The 24,844-nt window shown below is 38.0% G+C and overlaps 1 protein-coding gene across 1 annotated transcript in view; it reads left to right on the top strand.

Annotated features, from left to right (window-relative positions):
- Positions 1 to 22,227, top strand: part of erbb3a (erb-b2 receptor tyrosine kinase 3a) — a 28,227-nt gene extending 6,000 nt beyond the window's left edge. Inside the window, exons 2-29 of the mRNA XM_028446438.1 lie at positions 4,479 to 4,636; positions 7,188 to 7,374; positions 7,720 to 7,845; positions 9,414 to 9,479; positions 9,612 to 9,730; positions 10,327 to 10,468; positions 10,575 to 10,688; positions 11,790 to 11,907; positions 11,991 to 12,064; positions 12,164 to 12,254; positions 12,376 to 12,393; positions 13,587 to 13,807; positions 14,572 to 14,704; positions 14,788 to 14,881; positions 15,789 to 15,943; positions 16,029 to 16,082; positions 16,166 to 16,307; positions 16,395 to 16,508; positions 16,603 to 16,701; positions 17,474 to 17,659; positions 17,766 to 17,921; positions 18,002 to 18,077; positions 18,190 to 18,336; positions 19,280 to 19,377; positions 19,472 to 19,654; positions 19,761 to 19,829; positions 19,919 to 20,180; positions 21,153 to 22,227. Coding sequence (XP_028302239.1) covers positions 4,479 to 4,636; positions 7,188 to 7,374; positions 7,720 to 7,845; positions 9,414 to 9,479; positions 9,612 to 9,730; positions 10,327 to 10,468; positions 10,575 to 10,688; positions 11,790 to 11,907; positions 11,991 to 12,064; positions 12,164 to 12,254; positions 12,376 to 12,393; positions 13,587 to 13,807; positions 14,572 to 14,704; positions 14,788 to 14,881; positions 15,789 to 15,943; positions 16,029 to 16,082; positions 16,166 to 16,307; positions 16,395 to 16,508; positions 16,603 to 16,701; positions 17,474 to 17,659; positions 17,766 to 17,921; positions 18,002 to 18,077; positions 18,190 to 18,336; positions 19,280 to 19,377; positions 19,472 to 19,654; positions 19,761 to 19,829; positions 19,919 to 20,180; positions 21,153 to 21,916 — 4,166 coding nt within the window. The 3' untranslated portion in view covers positions 21,917 to 22,227. The remainder of the gene's footprint in view (positions 1 to 4,478; positions 4,637 to 7,187; positions 7,375 to 7,719; positions 7,846 to 9,413; positions 9,480 to 9,611; positions 9,731 to 10,326; positions 10,469 to 10,574; positions 10,689 to 11,789; positions 11,908 to 11,990; positions 12,065 to 12,163; positions 12,255 to 12,375; positions 12,394 to 13,586; positions 13,808 to 14,571; positions 14,705 to 14,787; positions 14,882 to 15,788; positions 15,944 to 16,028; positions 16,083 to 16,165; positions 16,308 to 16,394; positions 16,509 to 16,602; positions 16,702 to 17,473; positions 17,660 to 17,765; positions 17,922 to 18,001; positions 18,078 to 18,189; positions 18,337 to 19,279; positions 19,378 to 19,471; positions 19,655 to 19,760; positions 19,830 to 19,918; positions 20,181 to 21,152) is intronic.
- The last annotated feature ends 2,617 nt before the right edge of the window (positions 22,228 to 24,844 follow it).

The following is a 24,844-nucleotide window of genomic DNA, read 5'->3' as shown; positions in this document are numbered from 1 at the left end:
AAAGAGTGTTAGCGAGGTTTACTTTTTAATGGACCCCTAACATATCATGAAGATTTATTCTTTTACACCAAATTAAACCAGAACTAGATCTTCTCTGTTCATGCAGACAGTTTATATACACACCTTTTATTCATGGATGTATTTAACTTTATTTAACCTGAGAAGACTGATAGAGAGGCCAAAAAAAGAAAGTAAATTGTAACCATGACTCACTTTTGACTGCATTTAAAGTAACTCCATTACAATGAACATAAAGTGGCTTGAGAGGCTAACAACAACGTTGGATTCCTACTTAAGCAAAGTTGAATTCAACACATTTTAAGACCTTGAAGTAAGATTTAAGACCAATTTTGCAATAAACATGAATGCTAAACCTTCCACCCCATTATTTATATAGCGCCAATTACAACAAAAGTCATCTCAAAGCTCTTTCATAATATAAAATTCTTAATACAAAGAAAAAAAACCAACAAATTTTGCTAAGGTTTGGGAAAAATTAGTTCAATTAAGTATTTAGTCTTTGTTGTTGAGATTTTTGGGCACAAACACATAACTGTTTTTCATTGGTTCAGCTATCGTATGATGTTACTGCACTTGTGTGTTTTTTTTTTTTTTAGATTTCAGACTAACTACAATTCAAGAAACATATAAAATCCTACCATGTTTAAACATTTTTAGGACCATTCGTGTTAAGAAAAGCCATCTCCCCTTTCCAGCCTCAAGTCTAAAATCTCAATATCTATTACATATTATTTAGAAATGGTTATGATTTATTATATATTTCTCATCTGACCCTTCATTCCGTTGTTATCAAGAAAAACTGCAGAAAACAATATATCTGCATTTAATGTCTCTATCTTCATCTATTACTTGAAATGTTCAACACACCATTACACTCCTTTGTCCACGTAATGACAAGCACAATGCACCTCTACATCTTTGAGAGCTCATTTCATTTAAGTAGTCTACTATACGTACAAACCTAACAGCAAAAGAACCTTCTTTTTTTTACTTCAAGGACTAATTTTTTATTTTTTTTTCACAAATACGACTGTATGACAGGCGAACACATCAGCTAATTCCCTATATATGAGATTCAAAATATACGAAAATCATAAATCACATACTACATTATGTGTCTGGCCCTAAATATTTGTGAGTTTGGTGTTTTTATTCCAAAAAACTATATTTATTTTACTGTGAGTTAGACAACACAACACAAGATGTCATTGGCAACACCTGCAACTATAATTCATGTTTCTCATAAGATTGTTTGTCCTCGTTTGATCATCGCTCTTTAAATGACAAAGGTAAACGTGATGTTCTAACATTTACTTTAGCACAAAGATGCTGAGCGAGGTCACTCTCAGAGAAATGTGGCTGATGAGCTTTAAACCTGCACTGCGCTGTGCACAGAGGGGCTTTTGTAATGGACATGCATAAATGTTACTGGAGCAGTTCAAATCTATAGGTTACATTCAGCTCCTTGTCCTCATTGCTATTCTGTCCGCTGTTTCTCCTCTGTCTGATATTTGAATAGCAAAGCAGCCCTCGATTGACGTTCTGAAGCTCTACTCCCACAGACTATAAACAAGGCCTGGTATGTTTGTGAGGGAGGACATGTCCTGTACACAATCTCAGGCTTGTATCACAATGTTACACTACAGCCATTCACATACAGTGATGTGTGTTGCCACACACACTCAGGCTTTGTATGAGCGTACAGGCCTTCCATCTTCTGAGAGTTATTGCATCTGTGGTTTTTAAAAAACACAATCATTTTGTATTATGATTGTGACTTTTTAATGAAATGGTTAAGGATGTCACTCATTTTTATCTGTAATAACAATTAAAAAGAGCCCAGGGGTGTTACCACCCCAATAGCCTCCCTCTGACCACGCTCCTGCACTCATGTATATGACAAACCAGTTGAACATTTAGTGTTTAATAGGGCTGGGCAAAAAATTGATTGAATCGATTAATCAAATTTGATTTATTTATTTTTTTTCACACCACAGTTTTTTCCGACTATTTCACGTTCCGATGTGAGCCTCTTTGTTTATGTGTTTACCCTTTGAGCAGCTACGTATATGTGTGTCACAGGCATGTTTCATTTTTTATTCGCACTATGCTGAGATGCTAAGGGAAGAGTTAATTATTTTTTTAACTGTAATGTTATAAGTTATAGAATATGTAGTTATCTGATTTCTTAATCAGAAAATTTAAGCTACTGTGAAGTTGCTGTTGCACTTTTGCTTAAACTTGGGTTAAAGCTTGAAATTGATGAATGACAGAGCCTCATTTACTGTTTATTTTGCGATTGTTCTATGCATTTTAACTCTTGAGGACAATCACAGCAATAAAGTTGCACTTTTGACAATATATTTGATGTTTGCAGTCATTTTTTAGTGCATTAAAGAAAAAAAGAAAAAAAATCGAATATCGAATCGAAACTTGAATTTTTCTTAAAAAATTCTGAGATTTTTTTTCTCAGCAAAATCGCCCAGCCCTAGTGCCTACATGTTCTTATTTGAAATTAGTATTACTGTTGCTTCACACATTCTTTTGCTGAATAATGACATCATTTCTGATATCCAAAGTTAGCAATATGGATCTTTTTAACTGAGGGGACTTTAAATACATATCTTTAACTGGAGTTTTGATGTTTTAGCAGTGGATAGACAGGTAAATTAAGCAGAGCTTTATCTGCTGGACTCACACATTTAGAATGACAGACCTATGTTCAATTTTAATCTGATTATTTAATATACCATGCAGTTTTTGTACACCTATGAAGCAGCTCTGGCTTATCAGAGTGTCACACATCTTCTCTTACACGCTATAGCGCGTTCAAGGTTCAGTAGGAATTTACACTTATCACGCACACATGTGGATATCAGGATGTTATTGATCTAGCTGCATGTATTTATAAATTAATGCTTTCCTTTTGGGACATAATGATTGTATTGTTGATGCAATAATTTAAGATAGCACCAGTGATGGTCTAGGTGCCATCACAAGTTCAACAGCGTGTTAGATATCTTTAACCTTCTTTCTGACTTGTGAAAATCACCTTTGAGGCTTTAATGTTTAATGATTTAGCCCATAGACATAGTGGATATCTGCAATGTTTGTTTTGACTTGGAGGAAATGAATTATAGATGTCTTTAACCAATATTTAGAATAGCTATCAAATGTTTAACAGGCAGCAGGTTTACTTTGTTTATTCAGACTAGGTTTGGTACACGAGCGATCAGTCAGGGCAGGACGAATACAACTCAACAGAAAGACTGTATGTAAACTTGAGAGGTGTATTTAAATACAGTGAAGAGAAGATGTCAACGCAAAAGCGGAAGTGGCAATTTATGAAATCAAATTACTAGAACATACTAAAAAATGAAAGGAAATTCATTTTTTTTAAGTTTCTTTTTTTCTTTTTTGGCCCGACACCAAATAGTGCACGAGATGGTATCGGTCCACGGTCCGGTGGTTGGGTAACATTGATCTAAAGTGCATTAATGTGTTTAAACGTTGCAATTCAATTCAACTATATTTACATAGCACTAACTACAATAATAAATCATCTCATAACTCTCATCCACACACATAAGCTAGAAATGTGTGTTAAATATTTTAAATGATGACGGTGAGGACGAGTTATATTTTTTTCTTATTGTATTTTAAACTTCTGCTCCTATTATTGACCTGGTTTTAGTGTGTATTCGCTTCCCACACAGAGATGACTTCTGATTGGCTCATTTATCATCATTTCCTGCCTCTTCACACTTATTTGTCCAACCACTGACTGGAAGAAATGAGCTTATATTATTATTTAGTCATTGAAAGAGTTATTACCTATAGTTTTTGTTCTTTATAATGATTTTAAAAACAGATTGAATCTTACTGATTCATTTTCTATTTAGTGTTAGTTATAGTCAGCTGTAGAAGAGGTGTCATTGAGAACTATAACAAAAACTATCAGTCGATGAAAATAACACTGGTAGGTGACACAACAATAAAAGAAAAGGTTGATTTAGTGTTCATCCATAAAGACGGGGGGGGGGGCTAGTCCGGTCCTGGAGAGCCTCTGTCCTGCATGTTTTAGATGTTACCCTGGTTCACCACAGCTGACTGTAAAGGATCGTTTGCTGTCAGGCTTTCTGTAAAGCTGCACGATGGCACCATCATTATATTCAGGTGTGTTGGAATAGTGAGACAGCTATAACAAGCAGGACAGAAGCTCTCCAGGACCAGACTTGAGCATCCCTACACTTAGCGTTTCCTGTACTGTGGTGCATCTGGGCCTGGGATGGAATCGAACCCAGGCATGACCATGAACAGCAGAGTCTGTTCAGTCAAACAATGAAACTAGCAGAGGGGATGAAGAACGCAGGTCATGACAGAAAATGAACACTTGCAAAGAAATGGACAAACAGTTGGTGATGTTAACAATGAGCCATTTATTTCTTATCTTCCAGTGGTCGTCTGCACTGGCACCCAAAACGATTTGAGCATGACCGGAAACCCCGAGATCCAGTACAACCTGATGAAGAAGATGTACACCGGTTGTGACATTGTGATGGGAAACCTGGAGATCACCATGATGGAGCACAGCCGGGACTTCAGTTTCCTGCAGGTGAGACTTCGAACGACACAACGTCTGAAGAGGAATAGTTCCTAAATATTAGGCGTGTGTATTGCCTGGCATCTGGCGACAGGTCACGATACGATACGATATATCCCGATATTAAAGCATAAGGCGATTATTGTGATTTTTTTTTTTAATATGACTTAGTAAACAACTAATCTATAAATGTGTACACCAACATGATGTATGAAATATATTTTATTGGCATATTTTACACTTACTGTATAACATTGGCTTTAACATGTCTGGTGCCAACAACTTAAAATAAAAAAAGAACATACAATCTGCCTGTGGCTTTTAAACCAACTTTGACAATGTCTCCTGCAGTGGAAAAGACTTTCCACGTTAAATAAAGGTTAAAAAATTAAATAAAAAAAAACACAAGTATTTTTTTAATTAAAAATAATTCGATATGGATGCATTTAGAATCGATCCGAGAATCACGCGACGAAACATCGCGATATATTGCCAAATCGATTTTCAACACCCCTACTAAATACTAAGGAACTTAGAGGGAAAATTCTACAATTACCAAAAAAAATTTCACAAGTGATTGACTTTGTCCTATTCTTTAACACCTTCTACTCAGGGAGATCATTTTCAGTAATGCAGTGGGTTTATACAAGTCATACATTTATAGATATCGAATAGGTGGAAATATTGTTCAGTTTATTGTACTGATAAAAAGATAACTTTCCTTGTCAATTCAATAACCTTTTCAAAAGAAGTGTGTGTGTGGACCGGAACATTTTTGCAACCAAAATAAAAACCAGTATAATAATATTTTTCTATTCAAGAAGTGGCACATAATAGGACTGGAAGCTGTTTTTAGCATTCATTATTAAATTCATCTTTTATGTTTTAAGTTGAAGTTTATTTTCAATCATGAAGGGACAATGCACAATATCAGTGTTTCTGTCTAATTCTATGTATTAGATTTTAGCTTGCAGCTGATTTGCAAATGCAGTCACATTGAAAGGTCACTATCAAAAATAAACTGTAGTCAGCAAATATTAACTAACTATAGCCATGAGAAATATTAAACGCATTTGTTATTAAAAACACCAAGTATCGTGCTAATTAAAAACATTTCATGGGCAAATCAACAGCTCAACACTAAAGTATAGTGTAGGACAGACATGGACAAAATAACGACAAAAACCCAAAATGACACAAAATGAGAACAAAAATGCACAACAATATTTTTTCAAAACAAGAAAAATATTCATAATTACAGAAAAACACACAAAACTACTTTCAAAACACGCAAAACAGCAACAACAAAGCAAACAAAATGACAACAAGGACAGAATATGAGAGCAAAACCACACAGAATGACTTAATAACACATTAAAGAACCAAAGCACACAATATTTCGTCAAAAATACACAAAATAATGACAAATTGACTTGACGTGACTCCAAAAATATATTACAGAAACACACACACCCTTTATATACTCACTTATCCTGGATCACCACTTTGGGTACTGACTAACTTTGCTGACTTTGGGTATGAGCAGCATCAGGATTAAACACACAGAGACTCCAACAAGCATATTTATTAGATGTCGACCGATATGTAATTTTCAAAAGCCGATACAGATACCCATTTTTTTTTTTTTTTTTTAATTCAGCCCATACAGATATCTAAAGTTGATTTTGGAAGCCGATATTTGAGGCCGATATACTTTTTTTTAAAGCACATTGATTATGAAAGACAATTGAAACACTCATATGATATAAATGTATATATTAGAAATTAAATTAAATACACCAATAGAACTCTTAACATTTATTGAACTTTAAATATACCCGTTTACAAGTAACATGCAAATACTTATCCTATTAAGGATATAATAGGATAAAGATATTTGATCAGGCACTATTATATTAGATCCTTATCCTATTTTATCAGCTTTTTATTTGTAAGCCTATTGGCTTCTACCTCTCCCATGCACATATTATCATTATTATTGCTTTTTTGTTGTTGTATATTCATACTTCCGAATGGATGTTATTTATGTTCTTTATTTTTGCCTTTCATGAATACTCTAAAGTGCTAAATAAAAAAGTAAAAAATTTAAAAAAAATTGGCCGATGGCCGATGTTGAAAAAAGTCCATATATTGGCCCGATATATCGTTCGACCTCTAATATTCATGCACTGTGGATATTGTGCAGGTGTTATTATCTGGTATTTACTGTGCATGCATGAATACTTCTAACACACATTCAGCTGTCCATTTCACCACGAGTGATTGTTCATACCTGTGTTTAAATTATGTTATGTTATGTAAACTAGAGTGAATATGATTGGTTCCTTAGTCAAGTTAAATTAATGAAAAAATATTTGATAGCTTTATTACTGTACATCAGTTACGATGCTGGTAAACATTGGTTGTGCCATTGTGTTCCACCAGGTATTTGTTGTTTCAATGTGATCGATTCTAAAGGATATAGAGCTATTGTACGTTCTTGTGTCATGTTTAGCCTGTTATAAATTAAATTTATTTATTTATATATCTTTATTCCATGCAGTCCATCAAAGAGGTGACGGGATACATCCTCTTTGCTTTAAACGAGTTCAGCCGTCTCCCACTTGACCACCTGAGGGTGATCAGAGGCACCACTCTGTATGAGGAGCGCTACGCCTTGGCTGTGATGGTCAACTACCAGAAAGACGGGCAGCATGGGCTCCAGGAGCTGGGCCTGACACACCTCACAGGTATAGGCTACACCAGGAGACGTGTGGGTGGCTGCACCACAGTAGATAAGCTCTGTACGGTTACATGTGACACTTCAGTTACCCGACTGTTGGCACTCCCACACCCACACACTGCAACCGCACCTTCACAAATGCTGGTCGTCATTGAGTGGCAATATGCAGTGATGTGAAGTCCCAGGAATGTACCAACGGCTCAACTGCCAGTCGAACACGAGCTCATTACCCTGTGAGATGCATGCGGAGTAGTAAACAGTGAATGGCCGAGCTTGATAGGACGAGTCACGGGCCTGTCCAGGCTTGTTTCTTTCATTATTGCCCCATTACATGCATATTTACTATTAACAGAGATACTGGAGGGAGGAGTCAAAATCATCCAGAACAAGTACCTGAGCTACGCTCCACAGGTGAACTGGCTCGACATTGTGAAAAATGGGGCGTCTGACATAAAGATCGAGGACAACGGGCCAGAAAGTGAGTGCAAAGCATGAATGGATTCAGATCTCTGTTTTAGAAGCAAATACTGTATCATCTCTGACAGAAAGTTCCTCAGTGAAGTACTTCAGAGTAGGGGTGTTGTTTTTTTTCCAATTCATTTTTTCATTTATTTTATTCAATTGTAGAATACTGTAGATATTATATTGTAGATTAAAATGTATGTAACCAATTGTTTAATAATAAAATGGTCAGTTTTTCTCATACCTACTGTTGCTATTGTTCTCTGAGTAACATCACTTGATCAAGCCCAACATTCCACACTACAAAATATCTAATTATTATTTTAATATTAAAGAAAAAAGAGAGAGAGAGGAAAAAAAAAAAAAAAGTATGTATGATTCATGCTGATATCGGATCAATATCGCTAATCAGCCAATACGCAAGGCTGCAATATCGGTATCATATCGGAAATAAAAACGTTGTATTGGGACGTCCCTAGTTCAGAGTATTACAAAGTCTCCTATGACACACTGAGGCATTGATAGTGCAGCAGCTCTGTCAACGACATCTGGTTAAAGGTCAAGAATGTCATGTTGAGAGCCTTAAAAATGTTTACATTGCACAAAAGATTGAGAAGGATTTGCACTAACATCATATTAGTGTTTCTGTCTGCACCACACAGGCATCATTTCATGCATTTATGTTGTAGTTTTGTGGATTTTTATGTATATTTTTGTTCATTTTGTTGGCATTTTTTCATGTCATGAGGGTCGTCATTCGTCTTTATTTTGTGTTTTTTGTGTTGTTTTTTTGTATTTGTAATGTACATTTGTGTGTTTTGTGGTGGTTTTGTATATCTTTTGGTGTCATTTTCAGAGTTTTGTTACAGTTTTATTCTCATTTTGTGTTTTTTGGGGCCATGTACTGTATGTTTTATTTGTAATTTTGCAGTTTTGTGAATTGTTTGTATCATGTTGTGTGTTTTATTTTACCTCAGTATTTGCTGTAATTTGAGGTATTTTTTTTTATTTGTGTGTGTGTGTGTGTGTGTGTGTTTGTGTGTTTGTTGTAGATTTGTTCTCATTCTGTAGTGTTTCTTGGTGGGGGTTTTATGTGATTTTGATGTAATTTTGTCTGTTTTGTGTGTTTTTTGTCTTTTTGTAAGTTTTGTTGTAGTTTTGTCTATTATTACTTAGATTTTGTGTATTTTAGTTATTGTTTCATGTATTCATGGAGTCATTTATGTGACTTGACTTGATATTAAAAGTTTCTTTTTTTTTTGTGCCTTTTTATCATTTATTTTGTGTTGTGGTGTTTGTTCCTTACTTTCACCTAAATCTATAAAAACAAAACCAGAGGAATTTGAAGAAATAACATCATTCACCTCATAGTATTTTATTACTACAGGTTCATGGCAGAGGTGTGTAATCCCAAATTTAGTTCTTCTTCTTGTATGTGTGAACTCTCTCTCTCTAAAGAGGTGATTAAAACAGAAGGATGAAGTTCAGACAGAAACCAAAATGACAATCCCTATCTTTAATTCAAATGTTTGTGATAATCTGCTTTAAAATAGCAAAGATGCTGATGAGGGTCTTTTTCCTCAGAGCCCTGCAATGAAGCTTGTGGAGAGGTGCCCTGTTGGGGTCCAGGAGAAGACAGGTGCCAGATCTGTGAGTGACATCAGACTTTAAATACAATCTTTATACACCAATTCAATTGACTCAACATTCATCTAGCTACATATATCACAGGTTGGTCAGTCGTTGTGAGACTCATTCACAGACTCTCTGAACTCTTTACAGTGACAAAGACCGTGTGCGCCCCTCAGTGTAGTGGACGATGCTTTGGCAGAAACCCCAGCGACTGCTGTCACAATGAATGCGCTGGAGGCTGTACTGGACCCCTAGACACAGACTGCTTTGTGAGTCGGTGGCATCAAAACAATATTACATGTTGACCTGTCATAGGACATAAATACAAATGCCAACAAACGAATTCTTGTAATTCCTCTGGTGTTCATCACTGGAAGAATTACAGTACACTGGTAATTGTATCAGCCTATGGTATGTGTTAAAACTGATATGTTAAAACTCATTTTTCAAACAAAATTTCCAAGAAACCAATTCTTAATTAAGAGGGTGAAGACAAGACACTGAGTTATTCCTGTGTGAAGTTTGCAAGTTCTCCCCGTGCCACTTTAAACATTGAAGTAGATTCTATTTCTTTTAATTTTATTTCTTTTTTTTTTTTAAACTTGCATTTAATCCTAATTTTGTACAACTGCATCTGCTTGCATTTGGTCGTGGTCTGGTTTTTAGTCATTTGAGGATGAGGAGTTGACAAAAGCTATGGTAAAAATGATCAGTAGCACATTCACATGGAGAGTATTGTGGGTGCAAATCAGTGCTTTGATCATTGCAGTGGCCTGTTATTACCTCTGTGTGTCAGAAGCTAATCAAAAACATCCATCCTTTGTGGTTTCAATGGGTTTTTAAAAAATATATACATATTTTACAGGCCTGTCGGAACTTCAATGACTCGGGCTCTTGCATGCCTCAGTGCCCTCAGGCACTCATCTACAACAAACAAGCCTATAAGATGGAGCCGAACCCCAACACCAAGTACCAGTACGGCACAATTTGTGTGGCCCAGTGTCCCAGTGAGTGCTCCCACAAACTGGCATATACATTGTCATCGATGTGCTTGTGTTACGCAACGCAGGTGACCACATTTCATTACATTCACCTCGAAATCTTTATTAACAGCAAACTTCGTGGTGGACGGAAGCTCTTGTGTGAGTAACTGCCCCTCGGGTAAAACGGATGTGGAGAAAAATGGAGTGAAGAGATGTGAATCCTGTGGAGGACTCTGTCCCAAAGGTTTGTATCGAAGGGACATAAAATCTCTCAACGTTTAATAATTCCTTGCTTTGAGAAGCTGGCTTGAATTCAGGTTGCAGGAGTCACACTCGTAGTGTCGATGTGGTTGGGTTTTAATATTGTAACATTGTATTAGATTGTACTGAAGAGGACACTTTAATGACTTAATCTTGCTAGTTTTGATCCACCTGTTCTTTTCTTTTTCTTTTTACTCTTGTGCACAGGCAAGTTTGTGCTCGTAGAAGCGCTTCTCTAACTATTATAGTATGTCAAAGTACAGACCCTTTCCAAAAAATAGAATATCATGGAAAAGTTGTTTAATTTTCTTAATTCCATTTAAAAAGTTAAACTTTCATAGATTATAGATTCAGGGCCCACAATTTAAACAATTTCAAGTATTGATTTGTTTATTTTTACATAATTTGGGCTTCCAGCTCATAAAACCCACAAAAAACAGGAATTCAAAAATTAAGAATACTGTGAAGAAATCATCATATACTTCAGTTTTTGCAGAACAAAAAGAGGAGAAGAAGGACTGGACTGCTGGCCAGTGGTCCAAGGTCCTCTCTTTTGATGAAAGTAAAATGTGCCTTTCAGTGAGGAATCAAGGTCCAAGGGTTTGGAGGGGGACGGGTGAGGAACAGACCAGAACATTGCACCCCAAATCATGACTGACCGTACATATTTCACACTGGAACTCAAACAGCTTGGGTTCTGTTCCTCACACGTCTTCCTCCAAACCCTTGGACCTTGATTCCCGAATGAAAGGCAAATAAATACTTGAAATCGTCTAAATTGTGGGCCCTGATTCTATAATCTATGAAAGTTTAACTTTTTGAATGAAATATTGGAAACTAAACACATTTTCCATGATATTCAATTTTTTTGGAAAGGGTCTGTAATTCCATTCAACTAATATGTGGCTCACACATTAGGAAATATTAGTCATAACTGTGAAAAATCTGTAGTTTGTAACACGATTCCAAATTGATGGTGCTATTAACATTTGCCTATAAAGCAACAGCCCTGTTGGAAATGTGTCACTTCTGTTGTTTTAAACCTTCTCAGTTTGATCTCTTCTCTTCATCTGCTTCCCTCCAGCTTGCCTCGGCACAGGCAGTATGAACAGACAAACTGTGGATGCCAGTAACATTGACAGCTTCATCAACTGCACCAAAATCAAGGGGAGTCTGCACTTCCTGGTGACAGGCATTGAAGGGTAAAGTCTTGCTCGCAGCACAACACAAACAGTGCAATCATCCAATGATTCGCTTTTAACGTAGTGTCTTTCACCCCTCAAAGTGATCCTTTTAACAACATACCACCGCTCAATCCAGAAAAACTGAAGATTTTCAACACGGTGCGAGAAATCACAGGTTTGTTTACTTTTTTTGAGAGTTTCTATTTTATTTTTTTAATGTTGACATACTGAAGTCCCCCGTTGAAAGCCCCTGTCATCTGTTCCTGTTTCACAGACATGCTCAGCATTCAGTCGTGGCCTGAAAACATGACCGACCTGTCAGTCTTCTCTAACCTCCAAACAATTCAAGGCAGAACTCTTTACAAGTAAGTCCATGTCGATATGTGACATGTTTTGTGTCGACATGCCGCAGTCGATGTGTTTACGTTCACTGGTTTGAGTGTATCTCCTTATTGTTTTGTTAATTTTCCTTTTTACACTTTGCAGAGGAGTGAGCTCTAAAAGGTAGGGCTCACACTACGCATGCTCACGTCTCCGTCTCTCTTTTTAATGCTTGCATGGTTTCCAGAAATGATTCTTGGTATTTTGGAGGGATTGTGTGATTGTGATGGTGATGGGCAAAACTCTTTCAGATTCAATGGGATTTAAGGGTGAATTGAAAGATCAAATCTGTGTTTACAGAGGTTTTAATCTTTATGTTCAACTTTTAACAATTGCGCATGAAATCCGGGATTGAATCGCAATGGAGAAAAACTCCGAAATGAAACATTTCATAACAGAAAAACAAAAAATCAATAAAAGGCAACAACTTCATTCTTCTTTACAGGTCACCTACAAGTAATTGTACATTTCTCCTACTGACTTTCCTATTACAAACTGTGTCATGTTTATTATAGGTGTATATGACGTTTATTAGCACCCTGAGGCCCTCTAGTGGCCCGGGAACCAAATCAGCACCTAATCCCTGACTGAGGAAGAACTATCACACTAAAAAGCATTCAATGTCTTTAAAATACATAAAAACACAATTTCATCTTTTTTTTTTTTTATCTCATTGAGGGATGTGCAACGATTACTAAAAACAAACAAAACCACTCAAACTGACAGAAAAATGAACAAAATGACTCCAAAAACAGTCTTTTGTTCTTTCCTGTTTAAATGTTCAGACCGGACTTATTTTAAATGCTGACATGAGTTGTGATAATGTGTCCCTAAGATCAGACAATCACATTTTCTGGTTTGCACTGTGATAAAAGTTGCCCATCTTTGATCTACCGTAACTACTGTATTCTGTTTATTGTGGCAGAAAAGCCATGGACTCTTCCTCTGATGGATGCTTTTTGTCCAGGGCCAGGCTAACAAACTGTGTGCCATATTGACTATATATATATATATATATATATATATATATTAAATAAGTAAAATAATAAAATAAGACAGTAGAGTGCTACATTTTTTTTTTTTTACAAAAGACTGCTGTGTTTAAATCAGAGATTCGAGCTTGAATTCACAAACCCTGCATAGAAAAAGCAGTAGCGTCACTGCTTATGTCAGAATATAATCTTAACTCTAATTTGGGGCTGTCGGTTTCAAACACAATGAACATTATACTTAACTTACAGGGTACAAGTTAAACTTTTAATCACTTTACTGTTAAACACGGTCAATATAATTCAACCTTGTTCCTCTTGTTTCAGAGGTTACGCTCTCCTGGTGATGAAGATCCAAACTCTGAACTCCCTGGGTTTGCGCTCCCTGAGGAAGATAAACGATGGTGGAGTTTACATCACAGGAAACAAGAAGCTGTGCTACCATCATACAGTCAACTGGACACGGATTTTGAGCAGCAGCAGCGCTCGTTCACAGAAGCGCCAAAAGTTCATCGACGTGAAGGAAAACCGACCCTTAAATGAGTGCAGTGAGTGTCGCTTGTTGTCAATATTAAAGGTCCCATGTCATGCTATTTTTCACCCATCTCCATTTCTTCTAAGAAAATCAAAAACATAGTATTTGAGGTTTATTTTCCCAAACTCGCCTGTTTTCCAGAGTTTTAGCCTCTGAAAAGTCACTTTCTGAGCAACTCTACACAAACAGACTGATTTGCGGCCTTCTTATGCATATTCATGAGTGGGCGTGTCTTTAGACGGGAGACTGACTTCCTCCTCCCCGCACGGTGACGTAGGGCCAGAGGATGGCCCGTCCTCCTCCCTCCCACTCCGTAGCTGAGCTCATTCTGCTTTATAAACTCGAGACAGAGCGTGGGGGCGGGGTGTTCAAAGGTACATACATAGACTGTAGAAAATACATACATAGCACTGCACAAAGGACGCTGACATGCTCACCTTCGTGGGTGTGTCTGTTTTCATGTCAATCATGGCAAAGAGCTTCCTGGAGGCGCGGCTTCTCCAGCTCAGTGCCGCGTCTGATTCGTCATCAAAGTGGGAACGTGTCATCAAATTTGAGCGAGGTGTTTGGGCTCACCCTGCAGTTAGAAAGGAGCAAATCACCCTCTAACTAACCATTGAGGGAATCAATGAAAAAAACACTTTGGGCATGTGTATGAAGCCCAAATAGAACTTTTATCTTGTTTAAAGCACAGAAAAGCTAATTTAGCGTAACATGGGCCCTTAAATGGTTTAAGCTGTGACTGTGCGATCATTCCTGTTCCTGCTGTATGTGCAGTTGAAGAGGGTCACGTATGCGACTCTCTGTGCTCCTCGAATGGATGTTGGGGTCCTGGGCCCAATCAGTGCGTTTCCTGTAAGAAGTACAGCAGAGAAGGGACGTGTGTTCCAGACTGTATGTTCTTTTCTGGGTAAGTCTTTGCATTATAACAAACATTAAGAATGGGGAGTGTTTTAATGTTCTCTAATGTTTGTGTTTTTTCTCTGAATGCAGTGAGAGGAGGGAGTTTGCGACAGAGTCAGGAGCGTGCATGGCTTGTCACCCAGAGTGTAAAGTCCAGGAAGGGAAGCTAACCTGTAAAGGACCGGTATGGTTTCCTTACTTTCAAAGTTCAACGTCTTCATTTTACAAGTTCCACATGTAAAATCCCTCAGAGCCAGCAGCAAATAGTAATAAGATTAGAGTAAAAAACTAAATAGAAATACAATACACCTCTTGTTTTGGTTTTCCCACATTGATGCAGATTGTGGCGACAGTAGAAAGATTCCCTTTCTGTTGCATTTTGTTTTACATTAAACTCGATGCTCAACATTATAGTCAAGGAAATAATAGAAATAATCAAACTTTGGCTTTGTTACATTGCTGCTGCTAAATATTGCTTCAGCATGTGTTACATACTTTCTGTGTGAAGTTTGCATGTTCTCCCCATGCTTGCGTGGGTTTTCTCCGGGTACTCTGACTTCCTCCCACAATCTGAAAAACATGACCGCGAGGTGTTGGAGTCTCTAGTTTAGCGTTTGAGGTTGTCTGTTTGTGTGTGTTGCCCTGCGATGGGCTGGCACCCTGTCCAGGGTGTACCACCACCTAGCACCCGAAAAAAGCTGTAGATAGGCACCAGTAGACCCCCGTGTCCATGAAAAAAAAAACAAACAAGCAGGTTGGAAATTAGATGGATGGATGGAACAAGCATGATGCAGGGTGTGGATGTCGTCACTCGTCTTTATTTTATTTATTTTTTTACCACCCATTAAACTTTTTAGCTTCATTTAAAATATTTTTGATTGATTTATTTTGAAAGCTGCATTAGTCATGTCCTATTGTTTTTTCATTATTGGCTTAAGTTATACAAACTTGTTAAAGATGGCAGAGCACTCACCGGTTGAAGATGTGATTGGATTTTGGTCGTTTTATATTGTTTATATTTATAAATATTATTTTATTTCTATAATATGTGCTGTTGTTTATAAGACTCACCTTCCTCTCTTCCTCTGCAGGGTGCCGATCAGTGTGTAGCATGTGCTAGCCACCAGGATGGTCCACATTGTGTGTCTGCTTGTCCTGATGGTGTGATGGGAGGGGAAGGTGTCATCTTTAAATACCCCAACAAGCAGGGCCACTGTGAACCATGCCACGTCAACTGCACTCAACGGTAACAAAAAGGACTGAATCTGAGATCAGGCACAAACTCAGGTTTTTGCTACTCTAAGCTGACCCTTTGGATGTTTTGTGTTTAGATGCACGGGTCCAGAAATCAGCGACTGTTTAGGCTCTTCTCGTTACCTTTCAGGGTAAGCACTCAGTCTGATGTACTGGAAGTACATTTATATCATAAGTTCTATTCAGAGCTAACGGATGACCTTTTTTGTTTTAGACAAGCGACCACCTTCATTGTTTTGGGGGTCATCGCCCTGATCTTTGTGTCCTTCTCTGTATTCGTGCTGACTATCTTGTACCGCCGTGGTCTGGCCATCCGTCGCAAACGAGCAATGAGAAGATACATGGCGAGCGGAGAAGTACGTCAGAATGTGTATATTTAGGTTTGAGTGTGTTGTTATATTTCATTTGGACTTAAGGTAATCACATACGTTGCAACCCTTCAGAGCTTGGAGCCCCTTGAGGAGAAAGGTTCCAAGGTCCATACTCGGATCCTGAAGTCCTCCGAGCTGCGCAAGCTCAAGCTGCTGGGTAATGGAGTGTTTGGATCCGTCCATAAGGTAACCTGTTACTCCACCATCCCAATGATATACTGTTCTTCATTTTAGTCGACATGAATAGTTATGTATATCCCTGTCACTCCATCTTTCACAGGGTATTTGGATTCCTGAAGGAGATACCGTGAAGCTTCCTGTGGCCATAAAGACAATACACGATCGGACTGGACGACAGAACTTCTGTGAACTGACGGACGTAAGAGAACGTTACTCTAATTAGTGCATTATTTAATGTGTCATATCAGTATGTAATCCTCACACCTTAAGCACATCATAGGTAAGAGACATTTTTGTAACAGACTTGGTTTCAGTCGATCTGCGGAATGTAAGATTACTGCCGGTCTTTGTAAACAAGCACCTTCAGTAGATGTGTTAGAATAAAATGTTCAGTTTTACTATTCCGTGACTGACTTGACATCTGAAAAAAAATGTATTCTGATAGAAATGAGGCCAACATTAATGACACTGTGTCCACCATGCTTTAGATGTCTCTCTGTTTTAACACACCTGAACCTAATGATGATGTCATCGTGCAGCTCTCCACGAAAGCCTGATAATGAGCTGGCCTTTACAATCAGAATCAGAAAAGTACAGTTTAAAAACAGTACAAAGAATTTAACTTGGTGGTTGGTGCAAAGAACTATAATGGATAAAGGATAAATATATATACATACAGTATATACCAGTGCTACAGGTAGTATTGTTTTTATGGAGGTGGTGATGGGGCGGGGGGGTCAGTGGGGGACATTTACACTATTTCTCTTAAACGAGTAATTCATTAAGTTCCTATGGTGATGACAGGTAGGCTGACTCCTGTGCATGTTCCTCTAAAAAAGAAGATGCAACAGACACAGGATAGGGGCTCTCCAGGACCAGATCTGTCAGAGAGGATTTCTAAAGCTAAAGGCATTCAATCTTTTTTTCTTTCATTGATGACATAATTAAATTTGTCACATTCTGACCTGCAGCACATGATGTCCATCGGAAGCTTAAACCACATAAACGTCGTCTGGACACTGGGGATCTGTCCTGGTGAAAGTCTGCAGCTCATAACCCAGCTCAGCAGCCAGGGCTCACTCCTCGAACACGTCAGAAAGAACAAGAACAAACTCCGCCCACAAAGGATGCTCAACTGGTGTGTTCAGATTGCAAAGGTTGGTTTTTTTAGGTTTTTAATGAAGTCCCAGGAAAAGACACAAATATAAACATATGGTGTTAAACCTCATTGGCTGTTTGATTAACATGTCCTTGTCCTGTCAGGGTATGAATTATCTGGAGGACAACAGGATGGTCCACAGAAACCTGGCAGCCAGAAACGTGCTTCTGAATAATAATTTCATGGCACAGATTTCAGACTACGGCATCGCAGATCTGCTCTACCCCGATGACAAGAAATACTTTTACAATGAGGTCAAGGTCAGTTAGAGTTGGTGACTCAATAATGCATTTAATTTATTTTAATACTTTAACAATCCTTCTTCTGGCTTGATTGACAGACGCCAATCAAGTGGATGTCTCTAGAGAGTATCTTGTTTCGCAGAAACACACATCAAAGTGACGTCTGGAGTTATGGTGAGCTCTTCAAATAATTCAGATTGCCTGATGATGACGTTCTCGACATGTATTTATCCATTGTTGTGAAAGGGCATGTGGTAGCCATGTTCATTCCCTGCATTTTATTCAGGTGTGACAATATGGGAGATGATGTCTTATGGGGCAGAACCGTATGCATCGATATGTCCACAAGATGTTCCTGATCTGCTGGAAAAGGGCGAGCGTCTGTCACAGCCTCAGATTTGTACCATTGATGTGTACATGGTCATGGTTAAATGTGAGTGCTCCTGAAATTCTCCTTTCGTAATTCTAAATAAAAGTACATAAACCTCTTTAGCATATTCCTGCTTATTAAAGGACAATGTAGGCAAGTTTACTTACATAGATAAGACTAGACTAATGATTCCATAAGCGTTAACCATTATTAAACCCAAATAAGTTCTGGGTTTAAAATATCTGCTTACTATCAGATAATTATTTTAAAAACCTTGTTATTCCGGTGAGTTTCTACAAACATCTACACGTGCCTGCTCCTCCTCACGGCTCCACATCTGCATATGAGTCGTTTTACCCTTGTATTTATACACTTTGCAATCGTCCAGAGTTCTTCGTCTGCATTAAGTGAGGTTTGGTGTTCTCATTTGGGCAAACTAAGCAGACTTTGTGGGGAATCTAACCCTAGCGTGTTTTAAGCGAGGTAAAGAGGGCTGGTGTGTGCACCCTTAATAGGCTCTTTCATCTGTGTGACCTTGCTGATGTCCATTAGACTATTTTTGCATTCTTGTGACTAAAATCTCCATTTACTTCTTTTAAGCCTTTTTTTTAAAAAAAGGTTTAATGCATAATATGGTTAATTCCAAATATATCTAACATCCTTTATGAATGAGAGTAATCTTAATTATAGTCATACGCTGCTCCAACAACTCATTCAGATACACTTGAAAGTGACACAAAATTATTTTTAAAATGTCTGAATCACAAAGATGTTTGGTAAGAAAATAAAAAGGAAAAATATTGGAGAAACTTGTCACGGAAAGACCTGAACCAAACAACTAAGGGCTCAAATATAAGTGTTATGCAAAGATTGTTCCTTCATGTGGTGTTAGTTAAATGTAGTTTACTTGCATAATATGAACCTACATGGTTGAAAGTGATGAAAGATTAGATGCTGCATGTTCCCTAAATCAGAGGCAAACTGTAATCATTTTTAACTCGTTCAGGTTGGATGATTGATGAAAATGTTCGCCCAACATTCAAGGAGCTGGCCAATGAATTCACCCGAATGGCCAGAGACCCACCTCGCTACCTGGTAATCAAGGTAAGAGAAGCCCTCCAATGACAATGAATGTAGAGCTTCAGTAAAAGAAAGCACTGTGACCGCTAACAATCCATGTTTCACTTCTGTCTGCAAGGAGGACTGCTGCCAACAAGAGTCAGTGATAGATGAGGTTGCTCAGCGAAGTGCAGATCATCTGGATGATCTAGATATCGATCTGGAGGATGATGTGGTGGATAGTGGGATAGACAACCTCGCCCCAAACTCACAATATCTGTCCAGGAGTCTCAGTCGCCTTCCTCGGATGGACACTCAACGAGTGAGAGATACAACACTCTTCTCGTTTAAAGTCTTGTTTATTTAAAGTTTTAGTCTAGAAGTCATTTTTCTTTTTCTTCCTTCCTTTGTTTTGGTATTGTGTAAAGGCTGTTGTGAGTCCATCAATCGTAGCTGGATACTTGCCTATGACCCCGGGAGTGGACAGTACAGCACAGGTAAAAGAAATAAATATTTGTGACGTTAAGATACTTTTTATGTATACAAGTGTCAGCTGTAACAAAATCTGCTTTGTTATTTTCTGAAGGCTACATGGCAGTCCCGCTCTCGACTAAACTCGGCCCGCACGGTGTCTGAGAGCTCAGAAGGTTGCGGAACAGCCCTGGACCAAGAGATGAATGAGGACTTCTCTCTGGCAGGGAGTCTGAGTAGAAGACGCCATCGTGAGGACAGCGCTTATGTGTCCCAGAGGGACAGCCTGTCCGCTGGCCCCTCAGAGACTCCCTCACCAGAGATAGAAGAAGAAGACCAGAATGGATATGTGCTTCCTGGAGGCACTCCAGAGAGAGGTGAGACAACCACTTGCAACTATGGCTGCGTCCCAATATCCACACTACGCCCTACGGACTTCCATCAAGGGTGCACTTGTTTTAAGTGCGTCTAGTTTGAATATAATGTGTGCAAGGGAACAAGTGTGCTGAAAGAGTAGAATTGGGACAGTTTGCGGTTACGTCATCCACCTGAGTCAGGGCGTCATCAATGGTGACGGCAAAATATTTAAAGTAATTAAAATTACATTTTTTTTTAGCTTTTGTTGTTAGAACGATGCAAAAAAAATGCATTAAAATAACTTACTCATATCCTTCTGTGGAATCATTTCAGTGGCCTATGAAAAGTTGGTCATTTTCTGCCCTCAAATGAATATAATAAAATTCAATTTTATCTGTTCCTAAGAAAGATTCTAAAATGAATCAGCCATTTCATGTATAGTTCATATTTTCACGATTACAAAGAATTTGGGGAAATATATGGAACATAACTACATGTACCAAAGCCCTTGTATTACCAAACTTATTTCAATATAATACGTACATATTCCAGAACTGAAATAATTGATACCATACACTTTTTTGCCATTTTTGCTGCCAACAGGGTTTATTGTCAAAGTTTGTCCGCCATCGATTTTATTTATTTTTTTTAATTGGAACGTCCCATGACAAAAGGACTTATGGGTAATTCCCTTCATCGAAGTCCGCTTGCATGCACGCTTCGCACAAGTCTGCATGAAGGGGGCATAGTGGGCGGAGCTAAAGCACACTTCATACGATTGGGACAGTCTACACACTTGCACCCTTCAGCGGGAGCACCCAACCAAGGGTATGGGTATTGGGACACAGCCCAAGTCTTTTAAGAGAACTGCAATACGTTTGATGTACCCACTAGAACACCAGCTAACATCGTCCTATTGTTCTGAAGATAACAACAGATTATGTTGAAGTAGTAATTTACCCAAACTTGTACTTTTCTCTGATCTTTCTCAGAAACTTTGCTGCATCCATTGCAAGGTCCTCCATTCAGAATGAGGAAATCTCATTCCTCAAGCCTCTTTGACTACCCAGATGAGGACGAGTACAAGTACATGAACAAGCAGCGCCATACAGCACCTGTTTCACCAAGGCAAGCCAATCACTGGCTGAAGCCGAAAAAGAAACGGACTTGCTCCTTATCCTCCCAAACAACAGCCTACTCATATGACACGGCACTATCTGTGGACATCGGAGGAGGGCTTTCAAGGAGCAAGGAAAGCTCTGACTCTGAGCAGCAGGGTTCCGGTGAAGTAGAGTATGAATACATGGATATCAGAGGCACGGAGAGAGACGAGAGCCCGCCGTCACATGACCCTCCTCCTCCTCCTCCACCACCTCCACCTCCGGCATCAGGACGAATGAAGACAGATGTGGTGGATGATTATGAATATGTGGAGGACAGTAACCATCATTACACCAACAGGCAGCCAAAGCTACGGCAAGCTCTTCAAGACCAAAGAGAGCTGAAGTTACAAGAGATGGACCAATTGGAGTTGTATGAATATGAGGACATGGACTACTTCGCTGCCCCTCTGTCTGCAGATCCAGAGGTGTACCAGAACATGCAGAGGCAGGCAGGAGTGCAGCGGGCAGGGCCACATCAGTCTGACTATGTGCTCACTGGGGTCGGGGAGCGTGTAGTAGGTGATAGGTCGTTTGACAACCCCGGCTACTGGCACAGCAGGATCTTCCTGAAGCCCAGTGCTGTACACACATGAAGAACACTTATACTCCTCCCTCCAGCTACAATCATGAAGGATCTGACGAAGAAAAAGCTATAAAAGATACAAGAAAATAAGCCTAAATGTAACATTTGTGTACAATAGTGTGTGTGCGTGTGTGTGTGCATGTGCGAGTGTGTGTGTGTGTGTGTGTGTGAGAGAGAGAGAGAGTATCTCTTTTTTGTTTATAGTACAAGCTCTCATTTTGGGCATTTTTACATTAAATGTAATTACATGTTTGAAAACAATGTCGTGAAAAATACTATTTTATCGTTTACATTATGAATAAACAAGATGTATTTTCTAAACAGTTGTATCAGTATATCAGTATGGGAAGTAGGCCACTACTGCATTTGTTTGTTTTGTTTTTTGAGAATTATAAAAACAACATTTTCTACTTAATAAAGATATTTTGAATAGCAACTTTTGGTGCAAGATTGATTTCAAACTAGTGGGAGCTGTGATGATTTATTTGGCTAAACTTTTGAAGCGTCATTCAAATATGGTGGTCCCGCTAAATTCCCGATATCTACATTGACTCTCACTCAGCACTTTTAATGCTCATTTGCAGAAACCATAATAGAGTTGTTTCAGATGAAGAGAACAAATCTACTCACTTAATTTATCGAGCTGCCTTTGGGTTATTTAATCAAATATTTTGAACTAATTTATACAATGTGCCAGTGCGCAGGCTCACAAATTACTGTATTTTCCAGACTATAAGATGAACCGCATTATAGGTGATTTCCAGGGAATTAGTTGTTTTTGGTAAAAACATCTGCAGTTAAATTGCTCTGGGAAAGAACACATTTGATCAATTGTTTTTTTATTAGATCCACAAATGTATATTATCAATTACTGAGCATGAGATCAGCAACTTTTAGCATATTAGGTGCCACAAAAATGTGATTGGGCAACGTGAGGAAATCCATGTCAATCTGAGCAAGATTGAAGGATTTTTTACATAAGGAGTTTAGTTATTATAAAACAAGACAAGTAGCTAAGTTTTAATCATTTAAACAATGGTATTACAGTTCAATAAAAAAAAAAAAAGCCACCACAAGTTAAATAACTGATTAAGCTTTTACCACACTACCAAACCACCCAATAAAACCAGCTACAGATGTAGGAGGGAAAATATCAATGATATGAATATTATAATAGAGGTGCCATCTGAGATAGTGTCTCAGATTGCTTTGATTTCATAAGGAAATAAAAATGTTTTCCCTGTAGTGGATTTTGACACTATTTGGAGGTCTGAATAGTGAAAACCTCATCTGAACACTGTAAAACAAACAATACTGTAATTTGTCATCTGTCTGTTATTGAAGCAAATGTAAAGATCACTGGTTTGAAAGAAACTAGTAACTTTTCTATTTCAAAGCAAATGCCAAGATCCACAGGCTGAACAAAACACACTGTGTGAAGTTATTTCCTATTACATTTAAACATAACACACATAAAACAAAGTTGTTAGCCAAATTAAAAAGAGATTTAAAATAAAGAAATGCCACATACAGAATGGTGGTTCCAACTTAGGTGAGAAATTACAGCATTTAGGCATTTAGTGGTGTGTGTGTGTGTGTGTGTGTGTGTGTGTGTGTGTGTGTGTGTGTGTGTGTGTGTGTGTGTGTGTGTGTGTGTGTGTGTGTGTGTGTGTGTGTGTGTGTGTGTGTGTGTGTGTGTGTGCGTGTGCGTGTGTGTGTGTGTGTCTGATTCACAATTAAATTTGCATTAAGAATTGAGTGTTTACAAGGTCAGTTTAAAGAGGATTTAACTTTTATTCTGAATTAAAGACGAATTAAAGCTTCCATGTAAACCATCCATGAAAAGGTTACTTAACCTCCCACTTTTCTATAGCAAAACATGCTTTCTACAGGCACTGCAGTAGTATCTATAAAGGAAAGATGTGTGTCTGTTCCTCAAACATCTCAGCGCATCAGGATCAGACTGACCTGAGAGTTTCAACATGGCTGCTGCTTGATTCAAGGGTGTGCAACATTGGATTTGTTTGGACTGCAATGATACCGTCATTCATTATTTCAAAAAATTGTCTTATATGCAGCTTTGCAGAACAGCTCAATGTTGACAGAGAGTCAGGATAAGTTAAAAGCTGCGTAGAAGCTATGCAGAACAGCTCGTTGTAGTCATGGTAACTTAGGATAATTTGAAAGTTGGGTAGAATCGACAGGAGTGACTGCACATAGGGCTTTTAAAAACGACTAAAGTAGGTTGAATATTGTATTTTTTAAAAACACCCCGTAAACATGAACCAGCAGGTGTCCTCAGTGAGCAATGTTTGTAACTAAGGTGAGTAATAATTATAATAATAAAAAAAAAATTTAATTAAAAATTAAAATAGGCTTTCACTACGCACACACACACACACATAGGAGTGTGACAATATCTCGATATGGCGATATATCATGATATTTTTTTTGCACGATCAATTATCAATATGCTCGGGCTAAGTATCGATTTAAATATATATATATATATTTTTTTTTAATTTATTTTTTTATTTAAGATGTATTTTATTATTTTCAAAACCTTTTCTGCTTTTTCACTAAAATGTGCAGGTAGGTCTTCACAGAAATGTTATCACTGTTTGTTGAAGGAACCATTATATTGTTTACTGGAATATTGCACTATTATGGTGTCACTGGTAAGAAAGACCCTATTTTTTGTTTACAGAAAGCACTATTGGAAATACTTATTCGTTTACAATGGTGTGTTGACACTTATTTACAGAAATGTTGCACTAAAATAGTGTCATAGTGTATATTACAGTGCTAAATATTAAACCTCCCACTTTTCTATAGCAATACATACTCCATACGGGCACTCCACTAGTTATTTAAAACTACAATTTATTTCGTGTATTTATTTTTTATCCTTCTTTTCCATCACATCTGACAACCTATT

The sequence above is a fragment of the Gouania willdenowi genome, chromosome 5 (genome assembly GCF_900634775.1).
Source record: "Gouania willdenowi chromosome 5, fGouWil2.1, whole genome shotgun sequence".
NCBI classification, from domain to species: Eukaryota; Metazoa; Chordata; class Actinopteri; order Blenniiformes; family Gobiesocidae; genus Gouania; species Gouania willdenowi.
The sequence above is the reverse complement of the archived record's forward strand: the minus strand, read 5'-3'. Positions and strand labels throughout refer to the sequence as shown.